The 21,331-nt window shown below is 45.3% G+C and overlaps 1 protein-coding gene across 4 annotated transcripts; it reads left to right on the plus strand.

Moving 5' to 3' along the window:
* The first annotated feature begins 1,188 nt into the window (after positions 1–1,188).
* LOC109777601 (uncharacterized) lies at positions 1,189–9,654 on the plus strand. Of its 4 annotated transcripts, none has more exons than XR_005762251.3 (6): positions 1,190–1,748; positions 1,855–1,968; positions 2,077–2,208; positions 2,319–2,602; positions 5,479–5,612; positions 7,000–9,654. XR_005762251.3 is itself a non-coding variant. In XM_040394593.3 (4 exons), exons 1-4 carry the CDS (start codon positions 1,323–1,325, stop codon positions 2,433–2,435), a joined length of 789 nt encoding a protein of 262 aa, XP_040250527.1. In that variant the 5' UTR covers positions 1,189–1,322; the 3' UTR covers positions 2,436–2,745. The 4 variants fall into 4 exon arrangements, 1 of the variants encoding a protein (XP_040250527.1); XR_005762250.3 differs by having other exon boundaries at positions 7,019–9,654; XR_012189599.1 differs by lacking the exon at positions 7,000–9,654 and adding an exon at positions 6,109–6,401.
* Positions 9,655–21,331: the final 11,677 nt, after the last annotated feature.

Raw genomic sequence — 21,331 nt, forward strand, 5'->3', positions numbered from 1 at the left:
AAACTGAAGCCCGAGCCCAACCCGAACTATCTTCCGGGCTACAAAATAAGGCCCGAGCCGGCCCAAACGTCAAGCCCGACCCGGCCCGGGTTTTTCGGGCCGGGCTCGAGCCGGGTCATCGGGCCGGGCTGTCCATGCCCGGATTTACCGGTGCGCGTCAAGGAGGAGCCGCCATCCGTGTCGCGCCACCGTGTGAAGCGCGAGCCGGCGTCCCTGCTCCAGCCAGTGAAGGAGGAGTCGGCCTCACCCTCGCACCACCACCGCGGCGTCCAGATCGGACGCCGGGTCAAGGAGGAGCCAGCGTCCCCGCCGTGCAACCGGTATGGCGGCATGGACGCGCCATCGTCGCCGACGTGCTGCCACAGCCTCGCCATCAAGGAGGAGTTGCTGCCCGCGATCAAGAAGGCGCCGGGCCGCCTCCTCCGCTACCTTGGAGGAGGCAGTGCCTTTGGCTTGAGGGCCGTTGTCTCCGAGGCGGAGTGCGTGGCGAGGTACAACCAGCGTAATGCCGATTGCCGCTCCGCGTTCTCCAAGAGCGACATAGCGCCGGATTGGGTCCGCAACGATCCTGACCTCGCGCCGCGTGGGTGCTCGACCACTCCAGGACCACCGCGGAGACGGCCGCCAGGCGCCGCCGCCGCCTTGACGGCGAGGAGTGGCCGCTTAGCAACTGCTCCGGCAACGTCGGTCGCGGCAAGGCAGAGGACTGGGCTTCGAAGGCCACGCGCAGCAGGAGGCGGAGCGGCAGGCAGCAGCGACCCTCCAGCGCCGTTTCACCACGACGATGACAACGACGACGAGGTAGGGCGGCCACACGTACGGGGTGGTCGTGCGGTATAGGATTAAGTTTTTTTTTCCTTTTTTCTAAAACCTTTTTTATGTAAATTATGTCCGAACTTCAAAGAAATCCGCCGGTTTGAACGAATTTCGTCCAATTAGTTTGAATCGTTGGCCGGATGTATGCGGGCAGCGTTGGATGACGGCCTCCCGCATCCATATCCTGGGACTGCTCCCCGCGATTGAAAATGCCTTTATTAATTATAATTTTTTTAGGCTAAATAGCACGTGAGACATGCGCGCTCCATCCTCCAAAAAGTGCAACTGCATTTTGGCACATCCGGGGACGGTGGGGTGACGGGGTGGGGACGCACGCGACCCGTATGAGAGACGGGGACGGCTGAGGCCCACGGACCAGTCGCCGCGTTGACGTTTCCATTTCCGCCACTCCACAGTCCACACCGAAAACAGATCCAAACCCCACCACACCAATCCATCCGCCCCCATCTCCATCCCCGTCGCCCGATCCGATCCGATCCCTCGCCATGGCACCGTCGTTCTGGGGCCCCGAGTTCCCCCCGCAGCCGGCTGCGGTGTTCGACGACCTCGCGCCCGTGGAGGCGGAGGACGCGTACGAGGACGAGATGGAGGAGGAGGAGGAGGGCGAGGGGGACGAGGAGCATGAGCACGGCAGCGACGGGGAGGTCGTCCCGATGGACATCGAGGACCTGGGGGAGGCGCACCTCTCCTGCGGCTGCGGCCGCAACCTGCTCACCCTGTGCTTCCGGGGCGTTGTGCACATCTTCATGTCCGCCTCCCCTGACAAGGTGTCGCAGGTGGAAGCTGCACTTTCGCTGCAGGGGCGATTGGATCCGGCGGACTCTACGACTGTGCCGCCCGCCGCGCGCAACACGCTCACCATGACCTTCCGGGGCCAGGAGTGCAGTTTCGACTCTGTAACCCCTGATGAGGTCCATCCCTTGTGCTCTGCAAGCTGTCTTCTCTGCCTTTTTTTTACGTGATTCAGTAGTCTCGGACGATGTTGCAAGGTGCTAGTGTATTTCATCGCTGTCGCAGGTGCAAGATGTACTTTTGTCGCTCGCGGGAAGGGAGCTGATGGTCCCTAGGATTGAGCTCAAAATGGAGTTCCTGCACGGGAGCTACGACTTCGACTCTGTATCCCCTGATAAGGTCCGTCCCTCGAGTTAGCAAATTGTCTTCTCTGCCTGTTTCACACATGATTTAGTACTAGCCTTGAATGATATTGCAAGGTAGTAATTTCTTTGATTGCCGTCGCAGTTGCAAGCTGTACTTTCGCTGCTGGGGGGAATGGAGCTGACGGTCTCTACGGCTCTGCCATGTGCCAACAACCAGCTCACTGAACCCTTGATATGCTGGATCGACGTGTTCGACCCTGTATTCCCTGATAAGGTCCGTCTCTTGCCGTTTACAGTATAATTTTTCCTTCTCTGCCTTTTGTACGTGATTCAGTAGCCTTGAATGATATTGCAAGGTGATAGTGTCTTTGATTGCTGTTGCAGATGCAAGCTTTACTTTCGCTGCTCGGGGGAAACGAGCTCAACCCAGGCATTGGTGGTGGAGCATCACCATCAGTTCCATACAGACTATTTTTACAGTCTATAGACCATGTTTGGTAAGATTATGTGCTGGATGATTCACATGCGGCAGAGGTCGAATTTACCCTGCTTCAGAGGTTGAATTTTCCAGTGGTGGCACCATTGATGAGATTTAGGGAGAAGCTGAAAATGCAGGACTTTGTTAAGAAGATCTGTTATACTACTGTTTGGAAGAAACTTGCACTAAGGTTGGTATAGTTGTTGACTGGGAATTCCAGTAATTATGTCTGAAATGTTGTCTGGGGAAAATTTCTGAAATACTTTAAGTTTGTTGTGTTGGGAGTCGCCAAATTTGACAATATACATTGGAATATGCTACATTCCTTATGCATGTTATTTTGCCATGATTTTCTTGGGAACATATGCACATCGTAGCTTTTTTCTTAACAAACTCTGTTCAGTATGAAGATTGATTAACTGCCTCTAGTTGTTCTGGTCGCTTGATTAGTGTGTACCATGTCAAACATCACCGTTATGCTGCGTTTCTCGTCAGTTGTAATACTAGTGTAGCACTTCTTTCTTTAGACATGGTTTCCATGATCACGACATAGATTGCAGTATCCTGTGATACTACGTTCTTACCAGAGCCAAATGATTTGTAGCGTACCATATATAGCAATTTATAATTGTCAGGTTGTGTTACCACATCTGCACAACCATAGTTTTTTCTTAGAAAACTCTGTTCAGTACTCCCTCCATTTCAAAATGCATATTTGTAAAGTTTGACCAAGTTTATAGAAAAGCATCGACGTCAACAATATGAAAATAAATGTCATGATGGATGTGATGATATTGATTTGGTATTGTGGATGTCGATAATTTTTTCTTTAAATTTGATCAAACTTTACAACGTTTAACTTAGGATAAACTAATATGCAATGTATTTTGAAATGGAGGGAGTATGAACATTGATAAATTGCCTCTAGTCACTTTATTAGTCTCGTGTCAAGCATTACCAGTATGATGTGATTCTTGTCGGTTGCAATATTAGTGTGGCACTCCTTGATTTAGACATGGTTTCCAGGATCAATGTTTTTAAGGCGGTAAGGTGAGGCGAGGCTCTGGGGGCGTATCACCTTTTAAGCGCTAAAGCGTAAGGCGAGGTGACGCCTTAGACACATACATATACAATATATGGTAGCCAATTAGGCGATTTAACAACTAGCATTAACATAAATAAACTGTTACCAACGTCGGATGTAGCTCTCTAAATCGAACATATGGACTGTCAAGCTAGATCTTCCTCACTAAATCTGGCCAGAACCATACGTCCTAGCTGGATCGTCGGATGTAGCTCTTCTCCTGGGATCATTTGATAGACCATAAGCATTATCAGCCACAGGATCCATCAGAGCAGAGACACCTGGCTACTGGAGCAACACTGAGAGAAGGTCCAATCAGCCGTCAAAGAAAAAGAGAGAAGAGACAAATCACGGAGCAACCAGATCAAGCATGGGGAAGGAGAGAAGTGGTGGTGGGGCTGCTGCCTTGTTGGTGGATAAGCAGATTTGGGAGGAAACAGATGCAGAGAAGGAGCAGTTAAGCACATCTAGCTACACTGCTGGGAGGAACAGAGCACTGGGAGAGGTGGAAGAAAGAGCAGAGGAGGGCTGGGGAGAAGTGAGATGAGAACGGGAGGCACACCTTGTTGCGCCAGAGGAGGGAGGGTGGGGGGGGGGGAGGACCTGAGCCCAGAGAGGAGGAGTGGCACAGATTGGAGCCGTGGAGGAAGAACCGCTGCCAAAGGTCAGAGAGCAGAGAAGGAATCCCTCTCGCGTGGATTGGACGATTTGTTCGATCCTCTCTCTCTCCCCCCTCTCCGCCTTGTATCTGTTCGCGCATGAGCCAGTCTTTCATGCGAAAGTTTCCCGCGTGGGCCGCTCTTTCCAGCCTGAGAGCAGCCCATGGCGTCCGATCTGGCCCAAGGTGCCGCCCTGCCTGCCCAGGCGGACGATTCAGACGCCCTTTTGTCTAAGGCGCATGCTTCACGAAGCAGTCAAAAGCGAGGTCGATGCCTTGCCATCTGAGGGCGACCTGACACCATAGCGTGGGCGACGCCTTAGGGAAGCTTTTAAAACAATGTCCAGGATCACTGCATTCTTACTAGAGCCAAATGATTTGTAGCGTATCATGTACACCAATTCCATTGTATTCATTGTCAGAAATGCGTTACCATGATTAGAATCGCTCGGTGCACATGGCCTATGTGTGGTACCATTTTCTATCCGAACAAAATCTTAGGGTCGGCCATGCTTCGCAAGGGTGGGTTAAGCAAGAGATATACCCTCGAGACCACATGAAACCTCATAAGTACGTCTAGTTCTAGATAGTTCGTCATCTATTGCTTTTGTGTAATTAGTTGACCCCTTGAGGCATTGGGCTTCAGTTCTTAGCAAAATCACATTCATGCAAGTTTCAAAAATGCGTTGGGTGTAAATTCCTAGTTCTGCCTCTACGTAGAGCCTATATTGCCTAAGCGCACGCCTGGGCACTCTTAAAGACAGTAGCTCTGCTTCTGCCTAGCGTCTAGGAACGCTTAAGTGCTTGCCTAGCAGCTATTTTTTGGTTGGGCTGCATTCATTGTACGACACTTTCTCCATCTCTTGAATGAGAAGAATCAATATTTCCCCAGAAAGGAATATCTATGAATTAATTTGGATGTTGCATTCTGTAAAACAGTCGTTTACATTGCGTTCTGTTAAAACAATTTGTGCGGTGCATCAGGTTAGAAATTCTATTTGTTTATCTATTTGGAATTAATTCCTAGCACAGTGTTAGTGATAATATAATTCTACCATAGTATTATATTTTCCTAAATTGTGTTAGAAGATATATTTCAGATATTTTAAATAATATATAAACAAAATTATAGTTTATGAAAAATCTAATAGTATAATGATACTACAATGTGGTACTGCTGAACAAAAAATCGATCACTGCCTTGTAATAACCTTTGTTTTAGATAAGATTATATTTGCTTGTTGGTGCTTCTTGACTAAGTTGCTTCTGACTGATTATGCACAAACACTATTAATATTTATCATATTTTACTCTTTATTCATAGGATGCAGCGCAGTAGATGCCAGTTTACATCTTCAAGGCCAAAACCTGATAAATCAGCATCCGAGTTGGTAACTCCAGATTGCTCCGCAAATAGGGGATTAGTGGAGGCTCGATGTCTGTCTGCTGCCGAGTAAGGTAATGGAATGTATTACGTTGTTATTTGTTTATATGTATTTAAAGTTTCCAGCAATATTTCTAGATGTTTCAAAAGAGGTTTTGTGTGGGATTTGGCAGCTATGCTTGAAATTAATTGCTCCAGTATGCCATTGTGGGTGTGAAAAAAGGAACACAATTTCTAGCAAATACTTAGTGCAGCAGCTGGCTTCTACACATCATAGTGTATAGTACTCCCTCTTCCAAAGTACTTGTCGTGGTACTAAAACCACGTCAAGTATTTTGGAACGGAGGGAGTACCTTTTTTTGTCTAGCTCATTTTTCCTGGGATATTCAATTTTGTTTGCTTTGTTAGTTGTGTGTATGGACTGGAAGGTATTATCTGATACCTAGCATACATGGACGGATGCTTCTTTCCATATGGTATTGGTATTGTTAGATCTTACCTTTTTGGCTTCTTAAGCATATGGGATTTTATTTGTAAATTGTGGTGATGGCTGTCTTAGAATTCTTTCAGGTGCCATCACTGTGGTATTAATGCAAGGACCACTTGCTCCTTTGCTGTTTCCATTTCCACCATCCAAACTAAAAGCAGATCGAAATCCTAGGGTTACTACCCCCTCCAGGCTATCTCCATCCCCATCGTCCGATCTGACCCTTTGCCATGGCACAATACAACGGCAAGCTGTACCAGCCTCGCCGGGGCCCCGAGCACCCCCTGCAGCCGGCGGAGGACCCGGAGGCGCACGCCGTGATTAACCACCTTGCGGTCATGGCGGCGGAGGCGGAGGTGGAGGCGATGAACGCGTACAGGGAGGAGCATGAGCAGGAGGTGGAGGAGGGCGAGGGGGATGGGCAACATGGGCATGGGGGTGGCAAGGTGGAGGTCGTCCAGATGGATGCCGATGCCGTGGTGGCTGCTGCTGCTATGGCAGCGGCAGTTGTGGCGGCCACACAGTTGGACCTACACAGGGCAATGGTATTGGTCTCTACAATTGGGCCGCACCCTTTTATGTGATGTATAAGCCAAATTATAAAAAAGGGCAGCCCGGTGCATGTAGCTCCCGCTTGCGCAGGGTCTGGGTAAGGGTCCGACCACTTTGGGTCTTTTGCACGCGGCTTTTCCCTGCATTTCTGCAAGAGGCTGCTTCCAGGACTTGAACCTGTGACCTGGTCACAAGGCAACAGCTTTACCACTGCGCCAAGGCTCCCTTTCTATAAGCCAAATTATAGTTCATGAAAAATATAATAGTATCGTGATTTTATGATATGGTACTGCTGACAAAAGAAAACGATTACTACCTACTATTCTGATGCTAAAAACCTTTTTTAGACAAGATTGTATTTTGCTTGTTTGTCTAGATTACCTCTGCACGCATTATGCACAAATACAATTAACGGTTTTCAGATTTTCCCTGTATTTATAGGATGCAGCGCAATAGAGACCAATTTACATCTTCAAGACCAAGACCTTATGAAGCAAAATCAGAACTTGGCAACTCAAATAAGGGATCAGTGGAGGGTCGACCTCCGTTGGGTAAGTATATTTTTTGGCCTCGAACTCTTCTGAAAGTGAAGAAATCGTCCCTCAACTTCAAAACCACCAAAATTCAGTCCCTCAACTATTTAAACCGGATACTTTTTGTCCCTATTAACGTTTAAGGTGGTTTTACTGTGACGTGGACCCTGTTTTGACTAAAACATGCCACGTGGCTGGTTTTGACCTCCAGGTCAATCAAGTGACTAAGGGCACCCGCTGGCTCTCTCTCTCGCTTTCGCATTCTCTTGATCCCTTTTCCCATTCACGAACCCTAAATAGAGCGGTGGCGGCGGGCTGTGAGGCGTGGCTACGGCGGCGTGGCCTGCCAGTGATTGAGGCGTGGTGGTTGCTGGCTGAGCTGAGGCGCGGTGGTTGCTGGCTGAGCACGGTGGCTGTGGTGGTGGCTGCTAGGGCATGGCGGCGGCGACCTTGAGCACGACCAGTTCTGGGCGGCGGTGGCGATTTAGGCAGCGGCTGCGGCGGCGATTCCCTCATGGGCGGCGGTGATTGAGGCCCGCGGTTGCTGGTTGAGCACGGTGGCGGCTGCGCTGTGAAATCCAGTTCATCCTTTACTGTCAATGTTACCTCCGTCCCGGCAAGTTCCCAAGTTGGTGGAAATAAAAGAGCAAAGAAAGTGCCAGCAAAACTACCAGACTAGTGCTTGTTTGCTGTTGTCTGTTCTTATGTCAGACCATGTGAGAATTCATGTTTGTCATTGATTCTAAGCTATATTCAGTACTATTTCCCTTTCCCATTTAGTACTTTGTCAGACTATGTTAAACTAAATTGGGTCGAGAATGTGTTCAGACTATTTTCAATTAAATTGTGTTCAGACTATGTTCAGCTAAATTCAGTACAATGCTCTGAAATGTCCAAACTATTTTCAGTTATATTCAGATTTTGATAAGCTATATTGTGCAAACACTTTCCTTTTCTCTTGTTCTCACTTGTACACACGCGCACACACATACTCATGCACAAACACTTAATTGATGTGGCAGTCAAAACCAGTGTATGTGGCCCGTTTCAGTCAAAACACAGGGTCCACGTCAAAATAAAACCACCTCAAGTGTTATGACGAACAAAAAGTATCCGGTTTAAATGATTGAGGGACGAAAAGTATCTGGTTTAAATAGTTGATGGACTGACTTTGGGTGGTTTTGGAGTTGAGGGACGATTTCTCAACTTTCGAAAGACTTCCGAGGACGAAAAATGTACTTATCCCACCTCTGTCTGCTGCTGAGTGCTGAGTAAGTTAATAGAGGCCAATGTACTTTGCTGCTATTGGTTTATATGTATTTGAATTTTCCAGCAACATTTTAGATGCTTTCTGTGGGATTTGGCAGCTATGCGTTGAGCCGTTGAGAATCATTGCTATGCTTGAAATAATTGATCTAGTATGTCATAGTAGGTGCCACAAAAGAAACACGATTCTTGCAAATACTTAGTGCAGTTGGCGTCTACACATCATCATAGTATATAGTTAGCTTTTTTTAGTCTAGCTTGTCTCTTTCCTGGGATATTCAGTTTTGTTTACTTTGTTAGTTGTGCAAGCAGGATTGATATGGACTGAAGGCATTATCTGATACCTAGCATACATGGAGAGATGCTTCTTTCCATATGATATTGTTATTGCTAGTTCTTACCTTTTTGGTTTCTTAAGCCTCATCCCAAATCCAGAAGCCTGAGAACTGTGGTACACAGATTTTAAGGGTGAGTATCAGGAGGGAGTGGCTTGCTCATTAGTAAATTCGGGTGTCCTTGGCACCCTCGTCTCCATGGGAGATGTAAAGTTATCTTGGTCATGATCATCTTAATGATTTCCTGGGTTCCTAGTTTTTTCTTATTCCTATGAATCAAACACCCAACTCTACAAAATTAATGTGTTTTGTGATTCTTTATTTTGCGCATGCTTTCGTATCCTATTTTTTTGTTTCCTGTTCCTAAGCTTTTTGAATCCTGCGAACCAAGAGGCCCTTAGTGGGATATGGTTCTGTTCTGGTGGTGGCTTTGGTTACCATGTGCCTATGGAAGACCTCATTGGGCGAGGAGAGCTTGGGAAATTTATATCATGTGCCTATTGAAGGCCTCATTTGCCGATGAGTGCTCGGGAAAATGTATTCCAAATTCAAGGAAGGGCAGAGATCATAGATGGGAGTCGACTCGATACAGACCTGGAAGTTGCTAGACGATGAAAACCTTCTCAAAATTGATGAGCAGGTTCTCTGGAGACATGGCGGTGATGATCCTTACCAGTGTCTACTTGTAAGCTGAGGACACGAAATCTCTATGTATGTTGTGAACATGTTATGATACATCAGTTTGATTTGTCCTCTTGCTGTGGGAGTTAGGGTCATATTTGATTTTCTTTCTTGAGCAAGCAGTTAGCCAAAATCGTTTACCGTGTATGGATGGCTTCTTTTTGTTTCATTACTCATTAACGAGATGAAACTTGTATATAAAAAGGTCACCTGTTTTGAATAAAAAGACAGAATCCCGGTATCTCCCGGTATCTTCTATGGAGTTGCCCTGTTCAGCTAGCAGCCTTCTTTCTCTCAAGCATATATGAAAGAAAGAAACCAACCACGGGGGAAATATAGCATGTAGTAGCTCCATAAGGAGTTGCCTGTTATTCTTCTATAACAGTTGTTTACATGTATTACACCAATGAAATTAGATAGAATGCTATAGTATTATGCTGTTCATCAATATATGGTTAGTCTTGAACTCATGGTGTATGAAACTTGTGTGGAAACCTATGCAAGCACAACACCTGCCCCTGAACATCCACTGGCATGCATGTTCAGATAAATTGGTTTACTTTACTTGGACAATGCAAGTTCCAGATTATCTTCCAGGCTTGACTCTTCGTATTATCTGCATCACTTGGCTTCTACAGCTGCACATGAGTTCACAACAACATTTCTTACGGAAATATGGAAATCATGTCGTTCCTGGTACCGAGAAGCTAAGTAGCAGTATAAGAGAAACATGAGAGGTGCCCTCCTTGTATTAGATTATCATATCAGTTGTAACTTACGCATGAACAATCGTAGGTTGATCTCTTGTATATTAAGTGTCTGCACCACTGTGATAGTTTTTGCTAACCATGGATAAAATGATGCTGGTGCATTCTTTAAAGGTCATCTTGTTTTTGAACTTGTGGCACACTTTATTCATATCAAATACTAATTGTTACATCACTAACAAGTTCGACTAGGGTAATCTGCGGAGGATCACCCTCCCAAGAAATTACAGAATTAGGATCATAGAATTCCTAGCAAGCTTGTGCCAATACTTTGAGCTAAATGAAAATGATCATTCAGAGTAGCAGAATAAGGGCTCATGATATCCACTTCCCCTTTGCGTGCCGAATAATTTCAAGACAATCAGATTCAATGATCACATTGGAGCATCCCCACTGGTCCACTAGCTGCATACCATTCTTCAACGGTGACCACGCTCCAAAAGAAAACAGATATGCTCCAATGGTATTTGACACGTACAGACTATATTATAATAAGCACATTAAAGAGGACAATATGTTAGTAGACTGACGAACTGATCTGTACTAGTTACCAGCAAAAAAAAAAAGAACTGATCTGTAGTACTACGACCAAACATATTTCCTTGAAGAAATAAGCCGCACATTTCCACCAAGCAAAGCACCATCCCTTTGTGTGCCCAAGAGGGTGCAGAAATGGAAAGAAACTGAATGCTCTCACCTGTAGAAAGAAAGCGATCACAAACATTAAGTACCACTCAGAATAGAGGTAATTGCACCATAGATACGTAAACTTGGCAGGTGGGTTCAGTTTGGTTAAAAACCTTGGAAAATGTGCGCTGGGTATCACAACTTGGCTTTAGGATTAGAGCATGAGTAAAATTCATCCACGATATTTGAATTTGCGCCGTGAGCTCATTTTAGTCACAGTATATAAAAACTGGGTCAATACGGTCATTATGTGCAATTTGAGATGATTATACGGTCACTGACCGCCGTATAGCTTCGTATTTATCTGAGTTGGCTGGTCAAACAGGTTGTGTGATAAAAGTCCTCTCTCCTGCCCACGCAGGTCCCACCTGTCAGTGATGGAGTAAAGAACAAAGAAGAGATTAAAATTTTGTAGGACAGGGGATTTGATCCAGTGCGACACTGTTTTATATAAGAACACATGCACGCACGCGACGGCGTGCCGTGCACACAAGATACACACACAAGCACCCAGTACACACCTGGCACAGTGCCACTAAGGTCTATCAGTCTATGGAAGACACACACAGAATGCACGCACGGGCGCATCGGCCAGCCACACTCACATGCACGGCGCACATAGAGCTCCCACGTCGTTGCCCTTACGCCACGCTCCGAAACTGGACGCGCCGGACCCGCCATTCATGCACACAACACGCATGCACACACTCGCTAGGGGCGTGTTTGGTTACCTACATGAGGCCCAACCAGACCCGCGCGGGAAGAAAACGGCCTGCTTGGTTGGCTGCATACATTGTTGGGCCTGCATGGCATGATGTTTAAAGCACTTCTGAGCCTGGCTTCCTGGAAACGCTCGAATCGACAATTTCTCCAGGGCCAAGCCCGAGCGGTGCACGTGGGCGGCGGCAGCTGCATGCGTGCGGCCACGCTCGAGAAGCCGCGTTGCTTCCCGAAGCGCCGGCAGTTATTAGCCTCACCGCCCCTCACCGCCCCTCACCGCTCCCTCTCCCCACTCTCCCCACTCTCGCCACTCTCCCAACTCTCACCGGCGGTGGCGGATCGGAGGAGAGCAAGAAGACCACCGGACTCCATCACCGGCGAGCGGATCATCACTTGGCCCGCGGCAATGGCGGTAAGCACTTCTCTCTGTTCGTCATGCACTACTTGAAGGAAATATGCCCTAGAGGCAATAATAAAGTATTATATATTTCCTTATATCATGATAAATGTTTATTATTCATGCTAGAATTGTATTAACCAGAAACATAATACATCTGTGAATACATAGACAAACAGAGTGTCACTAGTATGCCTCTACTTGACTAGCTCGTTAATCAAAGATGGTTATGTTTCCTAGCCATAGACATGAGTTGTCATTTGATTAACGAGATCACCTCATTAGAAGAATGACGTGATTGACTTGACCCATTCCGTTAGCTTAGCACCCGATCGTTTAGTATGTTGCTATTGCTTTCTTCATGACTTATACATGTTCCTATGACTATGAGATTATGCAACTCCCGTTTACCGGAGGAACACTTTGTGTGCTACCAAACGTCACAACGTAAATGGGTGATTATAAAGGTGCTCTACAGGTGTCTCCAAAGGTACTTGTTGGGTTGGCGTATTTCGAGATTAGGATTTGTCACTCCGATTGTCGGAGAGGTATCTCTGGGCCCACTCGGTAATGCACATCACTATAAGCCTTGCAAGCATTGTGACTAATAAGTTAGTTGCAGAATGATGTATTACGAAACGAGTAAAGAGACTTGCCGGTAACGAGATTGAACTAGGTATCGAGATACCGACGATCAAATCTCGGGCAAGTAACATACCGGTGACAAAGGGAACAACGTATGTTGTTATGCGGTCTGACCGATAAAGATCTTCGTAGAATATGTGGGAGCCAATATGGGCATCCAGGTCCCGCTATTGGTTATTGACCGGAGACGTGTCTCGGTCATGTCTACATAGTTCTCGAACCCGTAGGGTCCGCACGCTTAACGTTACAATGACAGTTTTATTGAGCTTTGATGCACCGAAGGAGTTCGGAGTCCCGGATGAGATCGGGGATATGACGAGGAGTCTCGAAATGGTCGAGACGTAAAAATCGATATATTGGACGACTATATTCGTGTTGGGGAACGTAGTAATTTCAAAAAATTTCCTACGCACACGCAAGATCATGGTGATGCATAGCAACGAGAGGGGAGAGTGTTGTCCACGTACCCTCGTAGACCGACAGCGGAAGTGTTATCACAACGCGGTTGATGTAGTCGTACGTCTTCACGATCCGACCGATCAAGTACCGAACGCACGGCACCTCCGAGTTCTACACACGTTCAGCTCGATGATGTCCCTCGAACTCCGATCCAGCCAAGTGTTGAGGGAGAGTTTCGTCAGCACGACGGCGTGGTGACGACGATGATGTTCCACCAACGCAGGGCTTCGCCTAAGCTCCGCAACGGTACTATCGAGGTGTAATATGGTGGAGGGGGGCACCGCACACGGCTAAGAGATCTCAAGGATCAATTGTTGTGTCTCTGGGGTGCCCCCTTGCCCCCGTATATAAAGGAACAAGGGAGGAGGAGGCCGGCCCTAGGAGGGGGCGCACCAAGTGTGGAGTCCTACTAGGACTCCCTAGTCCTAGTAGGATTCCACCTCCCATATGGAATAGGAAAAGAGGAAGGAAAAAAAAGAAGGAAGGAAGGGGGCGCCCCCCTTCCCTAGTCCAATTCGGACCAGACCAAGGGGAGGGGTGCGGCCACCCTTGAGGCCCTTTTTCTTCTTTCCCGTATGGCCCAATAAGGCCCAATACGTATTCCCGTAACTCTCCGGTACTCCGAAAAATACCGGAATCACTCGGAACCTTTCCGAAGTCCGAATATAGTCGTCCAATATATCGATCTTTACGTCTCGACCATTTCGAGACTCCTCGTCATGTCCCCGATCTCATCCGGGACTCCGAACTCCTTCGGTACATCAACATACATAAACTCATAATAAAACTGTCATCGTAACTTTAAGCGTGCGGACCCTACGGGTTCGAGAACTATGTAGACATGACCGAGACACGTCTCCGGTCAATAACCAATAGCGGGACCTGGATGCCCATATTGGCTCCCACATATTCTACGAAGATCTTTATCGGTCAGACCGCATAACAACATACGTTGTTCCCTTTGTCACCGGTATGTTACTTGCCCGAGATTCGATCGTCGGTGTCTCGATACCTAGTTCAATCTCGTTACCGGCAAGTCTCTTTACTCGTTCCGTAACACATCATCCCGCAACTAACTTATTAGTCACAATGCTTGCAAGGCTTATAGTGATGTGCATTACCGAGTGGGCCCAGAGATACCTCTCCGACAATCGGAGTGACAAATCCTAATCTCGAAATACGCCAACCCAACAAGTACCTTTGGAGACACCTGTAGAGCACCTTTATAATCACCCATTTACGTTGTGACGTTTGGTAGCACACAAAGTGTTCCTCCGGTAAACGGGAGTTGCATAATCTCATAGTCATAGGAACATGTATAAGTCATGAAGAAAGCAATAGCAACATACTAAACGATCGGGTGCTAAGCTAACGGAATGGGTCAAGTCAATCACGTCATTCTCCTAATGAGGTGATCTCGTTAATCAAATGACAACTTATGTCTATGGCTAGGAAACATAACCATCTTTGATTAACGAGCTAGTCAAGTAGAGGCATACTAGTGACACTCTGTTTGTCTATGTATTCACACATGTATTATGTTTCCGGTTAATACAATTCTAGCATGAATAATAAACATTTATCATGATATAAGGAAATAAATAATAAATTTATTATTGCCTCTAGGGCATATTTTCTTCAGTCTCCCACTTGCACTAGAGTCAATAATCTAGTTCACATCGCCATGTGATTTAACATGAATAGTTCACATCACCATGTGATTAACACCCATGGTTCACATCGTCATGTGACCATCACCCAAAGGGTTTACTAGAGTCAGTAATCTAGTTCACATCGCTATGTGATTAACACCCAAAGAGTACTAAGGTGTGATAATGTTTTGCTTGTGAGATAATTTTAGTCAACGGGTCTGTCACATTCAGATCCGTAAGTATTTTGCAAATTTCTATGTCTACAATGCTCTGCATGGAGCTACTCTAGCTAATTGCTCCCACTTTCAATATGTATCTAGACCGAGACTTAGAGTCATCTAGATTAGTGTCAAAACTTGCATCGACGTAACCCTTTACGACGAGCCTTTTGTCACTTCCATAATCGAGAAACATATCCTTATTCCAGTAAGGATAATTTTGACCGCTGTCCAGTGATCTACTCCTAGATAACTATTGTACTCCCTTGCCAAAATCAGTGTAGGGTATACAATAGATCTGGTACACAGCATGGCATACTTTATAGAACCTATGGCCAAGGCATAGGGAATGACTTTCATTCTCTTTCTATCTTCTGCCGTGGTCGGGTTTTGAGTCTTACTCAATTTCACACCTTGTAACACAGGCAAGAACTCTTTCTTTGACTGTTCTATTTTGAACTACTTCAAAATCTTGTTAAGGTATGTACTCATTGAAAAAAAACTTATCAAGCGTCTTGATCTATCTCTATAGATCTTGATGCTCAATATGCAAGCAGCTTCACCGAGGTCTTTCTTTGAAAAACTCCTTTCAAACTCTCATTTATGCTTTGCAGAATATTTCTACATTATTTCCGATCAACAATATGTCATTCACATATACTTATCAGAAATGTTGTAGTGCTCCCACTCACTTTTTTTTGTAAATACAGGCTTCACCACAAGTCTGTATAAAACTATATGCTTTGATCAACTTGTCAAAGCGTATATTCCAACTCCGAGATGCTTGCACCAGTCCATTGATGGATCGCTGGAGCTTGCATATTTTGTTAGCACCTTTAGGATTGACAAAACCTTCTGGTTGTATCATATGCAACTCTTCTTTAATAAATCCATCAAGGAATGCAGTTTTGTTTATCCCTTTGCCAGATTTCATAAAATGCGGCAATTGCTAACATGATTCGGACAGACTTAAGCATAGATACGAGTGAGAAACTCTCATCGTAGTCAACATCTTGAACTTGTCGAAAACCTTTTTGCGACAATTCTAGCTTTGTAGATAGTGACACTACTATCAGCGTCCGTCTTCCTCTTGAAGATCCATTTAATCTCAATGGCTCGCCGATCATTGGGCAAGTCAATCAAAGTCCATACTTTGTTCTTCATACATGGATCTCATCTCAGATTTCATGGCCTCAAGCCATTTTGCGGAATCTGGGCTCACCATCGCTTCTTCATAGTTCGTAGGTTCGTCATGGTCTAGTAACATAACCTCCAGAACAGGATTACCGTACCACTCTGGTGCGGATCTTACTCTGGTTTACCTACGAGGTTTGGTAGTAACTTGATCTGAAGTTACATGATCATCATCATTAACTTCCTCACTAATTGGTGTAGAAGTCACAGGAACAGATTTCTGTGATCCAATAAGGGAGCAGGTACAGTTACCTCATCAAGTTCTACTTTCCTCCCACTCACATCTTTCGAGAGAAACTCCTTCTCTAGAAAGGATCCATACTTAGCAACGAATGTCTTGCCTTCGGATCTGTGATAGAAGGTGTACCCAACTGTCTCCTTTGGGTATCCTATGAAGACACATTTCTCCGATTTAGGTTTGAGCTTATCAGGATGAAACTTTTTCACATAAGCATCGCAACCCCAAAATTTTAAGAAACGACAACTTTGGTTTCTTGCCAAACCACAGTTCATAAGGCGTCGTCTCAACGGATTTTGATGGTGCCCTATTTAACGTGAATGCAGCTGTCTCTAATGCATAACCCCCAAAACGATTAGTGGTAAATTGGTAAGAGACATCATAGATTGCACTATATCCAATAAAGTACGGTTATGACGTTCGGACACACCATTATGCTGTGGTGTTCCAGGTGGCATGAATTTGTGAAACTATTCCACATTGTTTTAACTAAAGGCCAAACTCGTAACTTAAATACTCTTCTCCACGATCAGATCGTAGAAACTTTATTTTCTTGTTACGATGATTTTCTGCTTCACTCTGAAATTATATGAACTTTTCAAATGTTTCAGACTCTTGTTTCATTAAGTAGATATACCCATATCTGCTCAAATCATCTGTGAAGGTCAGAAAATAATGATACCTGCTACGAGCCTCAATATTCATCGGACCACATACATCTGTATGTATGATTTCTAACAAATCTGTTGCTCTCTCCATAGTTCCGGAGAACGGCGTTTTAGTCATCTTGCCCATGAGGCACGGTTCGCAAGCATCAAGTGATTCATAATCAAGTGATTCCAAAATCCCATCAGTATGGAGTTTCTTCATGCGCTTTACACCAATATGACCTAAACGGCAGTGCCACAAATAAGTTGCACTATCATTATTAACTTTGCATCTTTTGGCTTCAATATATGAATATGTGTATCACTACGATCGAGATCCAACAAACCATTTTCGTTGGTGTGTATGACCATAGAAGGTTTTATTCATGTAAACAGAACAACAATTGTTCTCTAATTTAAATGAATAACCGTATTGCAATAAACATGATCAAATCATATTCATGCTCAACGCAAACACCAAATAACACTTATTTAGTTTCAACACTAATCCCGAAAGTACAGGGAGTGTGCGATGATGATCATATCAATCTTGGAACTACTTCCAACACACATCGTTACCTCGCCTTTTACTAGTCTCTGTTTATTCTGCAACTTCCGTTTTCGAGTTACTACTCTTTAGCAACTGAACCAGTATCAATTACCGAGGGGTTGCTATAAACACTAGTAAAGTACACATAAATAATCTGTATATCAAATATACCTTTGTTCACTTTTACTAGTCTCTGTTTATTCTGCAACTCCCGTTTCGAGTTACTACTCTTAGCAACTGAACCAGTATCAATTACTGAGGGGTTGCTATAAACACTAGTAAAGTACACATCAATAATCTGTATATCAAATATACCTTTGTTCACTTTGCCATCCTTCTTATCCACCAAATAGTTGGGGTAGTTCCGCTTCTAGTGACCAGTCCCTTTGCAGTAGAAGCACTTAGTCTCAGGCTTAGGACCAGACTTAGGCTTCTTCACTTGAGCAGCAACTTGCTTGCCGTTCTTCTTGAAGTTCCCCTTCTTTCCTTTGCCCTTTTCTTGAAACTAGTGGTCTCGTCAACCATCAACACTTGATGTTTTTCTTGATTTCTAGCTTCATCGATTTCAGCATCACGAAGAGCTCGGGAATTACTTTCGTCATCCCTTGCATACTATAGTTCATCACGACGTTCTACTAACTTGGTGATGGTGACTAGAGAATTCTGTCAATCACTATTTTATCTGGAAGATTAACTCCCACTTGATTCAAGCGATTGTAGTACCCAGACAATCTGAGCACATGCTCACTAGTTGAGCGATTCTCCTCCATCTTTTAGCTATAGAACTTGTTGGAGACTTCATATCTCTCAACTCGGGTATTTGCTTGAAATATTAACTTCAACTCCTAGAACATCTCATATGGTTCATGACGTTCAAAACGTCTTTGAAGTCCCGATTCTAAGCTGTTAAGCATGGTGCACTAAACTATCAAGTAGTCATCATATTGAGCTAGCCAAACGTTCATAACGTCTGCATCTGCTCCTGCAATAGGTCTGTCACCTAGCGGTGCATCAAGGACATAATTTTTCTGTGCAGCAATGAGGATAATCCTCAGATCACGGATCCAATCCACATCTTTGCTACTAACATCTTTCAACATAATTTTCTCTAGGAACATATAAAAAATAAAACAGGGAAGCAACAACGCGAGCTATTGATCTACAACATAATTTGCAAAATACTATCAGGACTAAGTTCATGATAAATTTAAGTTCAATTAATCATATTACTTAAGAACTCCCACTTAGATAGATATCCCTCTCATCATCTAAGTGATTACGTGATCCAAATCAACTAAACCATGTCCGATTAACACGTGAGATGGAGTAGTTTCAATGGTGAACATCACTATGTTGATCATATCTACTATATGATTCACGCTCGACCTTTCGGTCTCTGTGTTCCGAGGCCATATCTGTATATGCTAGGCTCGTCAAGTTTAACCTGAGTATTCCGCGTGTGCAACTGTTTTGCACCCGTTGTATTTGAACGTAGAGCCTATCACACCCGATTAACACGTGGTGTCTCAGCACGAAGAACTTTTGCAACGGTGCATACTCAGGGAGAACACTTTTATCTTGAAATTTTAGTGAGAGATCATCTTATAATGCGACCGTCAATCAAAGCAAGATAAGATGCATAAAGGATTAACATCACATGCAATCAATATAAGTGATATGATATGGCCATCATCATCTTGTGCTTGTGATCTCCATCTCCGAAGCACCGTGCTTGTGATCTCCATCTCCGAAGCACCGTCATGATCACCATCGTCACCGGCGCGACACCTTGATCTCCATCGTAGCATCGTTGTCGTCTCGCCAACTTATTGCTTTTACGACTATCGCTACCGCTTAGTGATAAAGTAAAACTATTACATGGCGATTGCATCTCATACAATAAAGCGACAACCATATGGCTCCTGCCAGTTGCCGATAACTCGGTTACAAAACATGATCATCTCATACAAGACATTATATCACATCATGTCTTGACCATATCACATCACAACATGCCCTGCAAAAACAAGTTAGACGTCCTCTACTTTGTTGTTGAAGTTTTACGTGGCTGCTACGGGCTTAGCAAGAACCGTTCTTACCTACGCATCAAAACCACAACGATAGTTTGTCAAGTTGGTGCTGTTTTAACCTTCGCAAGGACCGGGCGTAGCCACACTCGGTTCAACTAAAGTGAGAGAGACAGACACCCGCCAGTCACCTTTAAGCAACGAGTGCTCCGAATGGTGAAACCAGTCTCGCGTAAGCGTACGCGTAATGTCGGTCCGGGCCGCTTCATCTCACAATACCGCTGAACCAAAGTATGACATGCTGGTAAGCAATATGACTTATATCATCCACAACTCACTTGTGTTCTACTCGTGCATAGAATCAAAGCATAAAACCAGGCTCGGATGCCACTGTTGGGGAACGTAGTAATTTAAAAAAAATTCCTACGCACACGCAAGATCATGGTGATGCATAGCAACGAGAGGGGAGAGTGTTGTCCACGTACCCTCGTAGACCGACAGCGGAAGCGTTATCACAACGCGGTTGATGTAGTCGTACGTCTTCACGATCCGACCAATCAAGTACCGAACGCACGGCACCTCCGAGTTCTACACACGTTCAGCTCGATGATGTCCCTCGAACTCCGATCCAGCCGAGTGTTGAGGGAGAGTTTCATCAGCACGACGGCGTGGTGACGATGATGATGTTCCATCGACGCAGGGCTTCGCCTAAGCTCCGCAACGGTACTATCGAGGTGTAATATGGTGGAGGGGGGCACCGCACACGGCTAAGAGATCTCAAGGATCAATTGTTGTGTCTCTGGGGTGCCCCCTTGCCCCCGTATATAAAGGAGCAAGGGAGGAGGAGGCCGGCCCTAGGAGGGGGCGCACCAAGTGTGGAGTCCTACTAGGACTCCCTAGTCCTAGTAGGACTCCACCTCCCATATGGAATAGGAAAAGAGGAAGGAAAAAAAAGAAGGAAGGAAGGGGGCGCCCCCCTTCCCTAGTCCAATTCGGACCAGACCAAGGGGAGGGGTGCGGCCACCCTTGAGGCCATTTTTCTTCTTTCCCGTATGGCCCAATAAGGCCCAATACGTATTCCCGTAACTCTCCGGTACTCCGAAAAATACCGGAATCACTCGGAACCTTTCCGAAGTCCGAATATAGTCGTCCAATATATCGATCTTTACGTCTCGACCATTTCGAGACTCCTCGTCATGTCCCCGATCTCATCCGGGACTCCGAACTCCTTCAGTACATCAACATACATAAACTCATAATAAAACTGTCATCGTAACTTTAAGCGTGCGGACCCTACGGGTTCGAGAACTATGTAGACATGACCGAGACACGTCTCCGGTCAATAACCAATAGCGGGACCTGGATGCCCATATTGGCTCCCACATATTCTACGAAGATCTTTATCGGTCAGACCGCATAACAACATATGTTGTTCCCTTTGTCACCGGTATGTTACTTGCCCGAGATTCGATCGTCGGTATCTCGATACCTAGTTCAATCTCGTTACCGGCAAGTCTCTTTACTCGTTCCGTAACACATCATCCCGCAACAAATTTATTAGTCACAATGCTTGCAAGGCTTATAGTGATGTGCATTACCGAGTGGGCCCAGAGATACCTCTCCGACAATCGGAGTGACAAATCCTAATCTCGAAATACGCCAACCCAACAAGTACCTTTAGAGACACCTGTAGAGCACCTTTATAATCACCCATTTACGTTGTGACGTTTGGTAGCAC

Source organism: Aegilops tauschii, chromosome 7, assembly GCF_002575655.3.
Source record: "Aegilops tauschii subsp. strangulata cultivar AL8/78 chromosome 7, Aet v6.0, whole genome shotgun sequence".
Taxonomy (NCBI): domain Eukaryota; kingdom Viridiplantae; phylum Streptophyta; class Magnoliopsida; order Poales; family Poaceae; genus Aegilops; species Aegilops tauschii.

Bases quoted from the DNA above. Each gene is read 5' to 3' on its own strand.
- LOC109777601 (XM_040394593.3), top strand. From the start codon at position 1,323: ATGGCACCGTCGTTCTGGGGCCCCGAGTTCCCCCCGCAGCCGGCTGCG. The intron at 1,749-1,854 runs GTCCATCCCTTG...TCGCTGTCGCAG, and splicing joins ACTCTGTAACCCCTGATGAG to GTGCAAGATGTACTTTTGTC. The intron at 1,969-2,076 runs GTCCGTCCCTCG...TTGCCGTCGCAG, and splicing joins ACTCTGTATCCCCTGATAAG to TTGCAAGCTGTACTTTCGCT.